The 6,302-nt window shown below is 38.2% G+C and overlaps 1 protein-coding gene across 1 annotated transcript in view; it reads left to right on the plus strand.

Annotated features, from left to right (window-relative positions):
- Window positions 1-2,643, plus strand: part of CUNHXorf57 (chromosome unknown CXorf57 homolog) — a 92,573-nt gene extending 89,930 nt beyond the window's left edge. Inside the window, exon 14 of the mRNA XM_023519073.1 lies at window positions 1,457-2,643. Coding sequence (XP_023374841.1) covers window positions 1,457-1,587 — 131 coding nt within the window. The 3' untranslated portion in view covers window positions 1,588-2,643. The remainder of the gene's footprint in view (window positions 1-1,456) is intronic.
- The last annotated feature ends 3,659 nt before the right edge of the window (window positions 2,644-6,302 follow it).

Genomic DNA, 6,302 nt, shown 5'->3' on the forward strand with positions numbered 1-6,302 from the left:
AGCTTTATCGCCTACCCAGCTGTCCTGCCTAATACTTTTGCTTTTATATGCTTTCAACAAATTTGCCACCAGAAAAGCCACCCCAATTGTAGAAATGCTCCAAACTGGGTAAAACAAAAGCTGGCTCTTTCGTCTGTCCTTGAGAGAACTGCTGGATACATCAGAACACACAGCCACATATTTTAGCTGAGTGCAATGGCTTATGCCTGTAATCACAGCAGTTTGGGAGGATGAGGTGGGAGATCACATGAGGCCAGGAGTTTGAGATCTGCCTGGACAACATAGTGAGCCTTTGTCTCTAAAAATATAAGGGGTGGTGCCTGTGGCTCAAGGAGTAGGGCGCCAGCCCCACGTACCAGAGGTGGTGGGTTCAAGCCTGGCCCTGGCCAAAAACTGCAATAAATAAATAAATATGAAAATATAAGAAAAAAGTACCTGTTCGTGGTGGCGCATGCCTGTCAACACAGGTACTGAGGAGGCTGAGGAGGGTCTGTGGAGCCCAGGAGTTCAAGACTGCAGTGTTTAATATTCTGCCACTGCACTCCAGCCTAGACAACACAGGAGACCCCATCTCGTAAAAAAACAAAAACACAACCACATCTTTGAAAATAATATCTGCATTGCTGCCTTTGGTACTAGCAACAAGCTAGTAGGTCGGCAACATAAAACACCACAGTACACGCTCTTCCCAAAGTGCAGCAGTTTTCTTCTTTATTAATTTTTCCCTGGTTGCTCTAAGTTTTGGTCTAGATTCCAGAGTTATGCAAAAGTTGATTATGAAAGTTTTTTCTAGCTTATAAGATGGTTTGCAGAGGGACAGAGCTCTAGAGTTTCCTACTCTGCCATTTTCATTGATTTCCCGCACCTGATCCATTTTTGTTAGAGTTTCTTGAAGGTATCCAAAGTTAAATTTTACTTTATTAAAGCTGCTTCAAAGGAAATACACGTCAAAAGAAGCTTTAATTACAAACACACACATAAACACATATATGATACAAATATATAAGGTAAATATACACTTTTTTGGCTCTCTAACATGTAGATTTTTTTTAAAAAATTGATAATTGAACTTCAAAATAAAACTTGTCTTTGTATTTATTTGAAGTGTAACAATAAACTGTTTCTTTGGAACTTATCAGTGACCTTGAAGATACAGAGATTTACTTTTCTCCACCAAACACAAAACAAAAGAATACAAGAAAGCTACATATGACTTTGGAGTACCAGTCTACATCTTGATATTGTTGGATTATCTGTTTTTGATGTGTTCACCTTTATCTGCAGAAGTTACCATATCCTAATTTTAGCAAATACATGTGATAAATTGGAGGGAAGAGGGAGAAGATGAGAAACAGTGTTAATATTGTCAGAAAAAAAATCTTCAGCTTATGTGATACTAAAGCCAAGTAAATATTTAACTATTTTACAGTACTTACCATCTGCCTTTTACTTTTAGGTGATATTATAAAAGCAGCAGCTGAACTGGATAAAGTACATATCATCGGTATCTTGGATATCTGCAATTTGGGTAACAATAAAATGGAAGTGTGTTTGCATAAAATTTATAGGCCTGAGAATACTTATTAAAAATTAGAAAATGAAATTATTACAGATTATAAAGAGAGCTCTGCTTTAAATATATTGTTTCATTTTCTTGGTAATTTCAGTAACTGCTTTTAGCAAAAATATTACATGAGCTCTGAAGTGATGTGGTTTTATGTTCATCTTGTATTTGGAGCTAACACACTTCATTTTAGATTCACTGTTGAAAAAAAGTCATCTGAATAATTTCTGTGTATCAGGCAATTTTCCTTACTCTATATGGCTATTATCTTGACTTGTAACTCTTTATGTTCACTGTTCCCTTTGTGAAGTGTACTTTTATTCTAAAACCTCAGTATAAGGCATCCTAACTTACAAGAGTAACTTTTCTTGGAGATATAACATCTTTCCAGTTTTATTCACATATATTGGAAAATTTTGAATTGCCAATTTGAAGATTAAATTCTCCTAGTGTGGTCAACCTGCATTTCTTTCTAGATTTCTAACTGAATTGTCATGGTCCAGTTGCCCCTGTTCTTTTGTTTTGTCGGTTATAAAATGAACGTGCTGAATTAAATTGTCTTAAGTTCTTTCCACCCCATATTGTGACTTTGTATGTTTTGAATATCTCAGTATTTTTACCCGTGTGTTGAGATGTTAAAGCCAGAGGCTGCGGTATCCATTCATAGTTTCAGTATATGTAATGTGAGTTTAAATAGTGAAATTTTATCGCATACTAACATTTAATGTGCTCATACTGAAAGTGGAAAACATTAAGTAATGGCATTGATTTTAATTTGGTTGTCTAGAAGACTTCATTTTAAATGTAAATGGCCACTCTGCACATGTGAGGCCCTGTGGTTGACTTCTATATAATTTGTTAGATGGACTAAAATGACCATCAGACGAATTCAATTTGATTCTACTTAAGCTATTAACTTGTGAGATTTTCTTGTAGCCATATAGCTGTGTGACTTCATTTGCTATCTACGTTTTAAATGTGTTGGCAGTCTGCAAACCTAAAGACAAATTGCAGTTTGTTCATGAACACGTTATCTTTTATTCTTTATAATTGTATTAAATATTAATTAAAACAATGGATTCTTGTCGTGTTACAGCATTGGGTGTGTTATTAAAGTTAAAATGCAATAAGTTTTTTGGTCTTCAGTCTCATTTTGCATGTATTTGATGGGTTTCCTCTCTATTTTTGGCCTACATATGCACTTGCTAAATGAGCCAAGATTATTCTTCCATATGGGTCTGAAGATGGTTGTCAAAACAAATGTGAAATATATTATCTGTTTTTGAAATCATCTACACATTTTCACTGAAAATCAAGCAACATTTTTGAAGAATTACCTCTGACGCTATTCTTAGGTTATTGTGCCTGACTTCTAGTAGCTTAAGGTCTAGAAGTTTCGGCTCAGCGCCTGTGGCTCAAGTGGCTAAGGTGCAAGCCACATACGCCTGAGCTGGTGGGTTTGAATCCAGCCTGGGCCTGCCAAACAGTGATGATGGCTGCAATCAAAAAATAGCCGGGCGTTGTAGCGGGTACCTGTGGTCCCAGCTATTTGGGAGGCTGAGGCAGGAGACTTGCTTGAACCCAGGAGTTGGAGGTTGCTGTGAGCTGTGATGGCACGGCAATCTTCCCAGGGGGACAGCTTGAGGCTCTGTCTCAAAAAAAAAAAAAAAAGTCTAGAAGTTTCCAACAGGATTTTCATAGCTATTTTGTATTTGGAGAACTGAAAGAAAAGAAGACAAAATGACAATATAAAATAGCCAAAATAAGTAAATTATAAGGTCTCACTTACATGCCAAAGTCTGTTTCTCTAAACTCTGATTTGGGCACAAAATAAAAGGTTGAATAATAATAAAATTTCAATCAGTATATTAGGCCACTTTGAGATAAACTCTAGACCATGAGGCTCATAAAATAATGAGCCAAATTATTGTAGCATGTATCCAAATATTGGAGTGTCCACTCTGTGCCAAGCAATGGGTTAGCACTAAGAAAATAATACAATACAAGCAAAAACAGACATGGCCCCTACCCTCACAGACCTTAAAAATGTTGTGGAGGAGAAAGACATTCAAATAATTGCACAAATAAGTGAGATAAATGTGATAAAGGAAAGGTATATGGTACATATTACAGCTTTTTAATGAAGAGAGCACTAGAAAAGTTTTTCCTGAGGAAGTGACCTTGACGTATACAGGACTTGCAGTAGAAAGTTCGTTTGAAGAATTAAATAAGGACTGATAAGCTGGAGTGTGGAAAGTGGTATACAACGGTGGCGCCTGTGGCTCAAAGGAGAAAGACTCTGGTCCCATATGCTGGAAGTGGTGGGTTTAAAGCCAGCCCCAGCCAAAAACCACAAAAAAAAAAAAAAAGTAGTATACAAGTTGAGACAGGTAAATAGACAAGGATTCTTGCAAAACTATACACTACAGAGTCTTATACACTATGGTAAAGACTTCCAGTTTGTATCTTTAAAGCACTGGGAAGCCATTGAATGGTTTGTGGCCTGTATCATGTTTTGAATGATCACTGTCTGCTGGAAGGAAAATGGATTACAGGGAAGTTGGTTGGCAGAGTGTACTAGTTGAACCCTAACACCTGTTCTCTTCATCTATGGTAATAGATCTCCCAATTTTTAGCTGAGCACATTGCAGCCTAGGTATAGCTTTGTACAAAGTTCTGACCAATGTGAGTGAGTGTAAGTGAATTTCTGAACTATTCCCTTCAAGGTTAAGAGCAAATACTCTTTTTCCCTCCCACCCCCATTCTGCTGGCCATAGTGTGAGCATGGTAGTGAGACATCTTGGATCATTCAGGGAAAAGCAACACCCTACAAATGGCAGAGCAACCAGCTGGTAGGAACTTAGGTCCTTGTCATCATGGAGCTACTATACCAACTTTGTACTGCTTACTTTTTTTTGTTGTTTTGCAGTTTTGGCTGGGGGCCGGGCTTGAACCTGCCACCCCCAGTATAGGGGCCGGTGCCTACTCCTTGAGCCACAGGCACCACCCCTGTACTGCTTGTTTCTTTTGGCTGTTGCACGAGAAAAAAATAAACTTCTATCTTGTTTAAGCCATCATTATTTTGAGTCTCTGAACAGACCTCTAACCTCTATCCTACTAATGCAAGAGGCAAAGTGAAAGCAAGGGGACCAGGTAGATGACAAACGAGATTGAGAGAGGTGGAGATAGTCAATGTAAGTTTTGAAAGTAACATTAAAATACGTATTTTGTTGTTGCAATTAAAATACAGATTTTAAAGGTAATAAGTTCCTTTCTTTTTTTAGATTTTTTTATTAAATCATAGCTATGTACATTAATGCAATCACAGGGTATGGTGTGGTGTTTTCATACACATTTTTAAATACTCTCATCAAACTGGTTAACGTAGCCTTCATGTCATTTTCTTAGTTACTGAGTTAAGACATTCATACTCTGCTTTTAGAAAGATTCACTTGTACACTTGTAGGATAAACCATATAGGAGACCCCACCAATCACCCTCCCTCCCCCCATCCACCCTCCTCCCCTCCCCTCTCCCTCCTCCTTCCCATATTCTAAGGCTATAATTAAGTTAGAACATTATTATGAAAGCTATAAATTAGTTTCAAAATAGGGCTGTGTACATTGGATACTTTTTCTTCCATTCTTGAGATATAAGTTCCTTTATTAAGGCAATTCGGTACAAGTAATTGAAAAAGTCTACCAATATTAAATGTTTGAAACAGTAAGAGTGAGACTCTGTCCCAGAGTTTGAAACAGTTCTATATAACAGTGGCTCTCGTGCTTGGCTTCATATTGGTATCACCTGGGAAGTTTCAAAAATTACCTGAGACTAACCCCCAAGTCTCCAATTGGGGTGCAGCCTGAGCATCAGAATAGTTAAAAGATCCCCAGGAGATTTTAATGTGCAAATAAGTTTGAGAAGCATCAGTATATAGTACTGTTTTAAGCATGTGTTAGTTTTATTAGAGCTCAAGCTTTACACGATATTTTGAACTTTTCTTCCCCTTTAGGTGTACTCACTGCACTTCTGTTATGAATAGTGCTGATGGGAAGGGAAAATTAAAAATTGATAATTTCTTTTTTCTTTTTTTTTGGGAGGGGTCCAGGGCTGGGTTTGAACCCACCACCTCTGGCATATGGGGCCAGCACCTTACTCCTTGAGCCACAGGTGCCACCCAGAAATTGATAATTTCTAAACAACTCTCATTTTCACAGCCCTAGTCTAGCATGTCAGATCTAGAAAAGACCTTATAAATAAATCCAGCCTCTTTTATTGTGCAAGTGAAAGAAAGGGACCAGACAGGTTTTTATCCTCCCAAGGATATACCAGTGTTGCAGAGTCAGCCCTTGTAGAAACTGTTGTGAGATACTTCATAAATGTTCAGAGTACCACCTAAAATGTGAGTAAACATCAAACCTTTATAGATTGGAATTTTTGAAGCACAATGAGGTTGAAATAAAAGGTGGCAACTAATCTATCAAAACGAGAACTAGGATTGGTGCCTGTGGCTCAAGTGGCTAAGGCGCCAGCCACCTACATCTGAGCTGGCAGGTTCAAATCCAGTCTGGACCTGCCAAACAATGATGACAACTGCAACCAAAAAATAGCCGGGTGATGTGGCAGGCACCTGTAGTCCTAGTTACTTGGGAGGTGGAGGCAGGAGACTCGCTTGAGCCCAGGAGTTGGAGGTTGCTGTGAGCTGTGATGCAATGGCACTCTACCCAGGGGGACAGCT

The sequence above is a fragment of the Otolemur garnettii genome, unplaced genomic scaffold (assembly GCF_000181295.1).
Source record: "Otolemur garnettii isolate 467f Iridium unplaced genomic scaffold, OtoGar3 scaffold00155, whole genome shotgun sequence".
Lineage (NCBI taxonomy): Eukaryota > Metazoa > Chordata > Mammalia > Primates > Galagidae > Otolemur > Otolemur garnettii.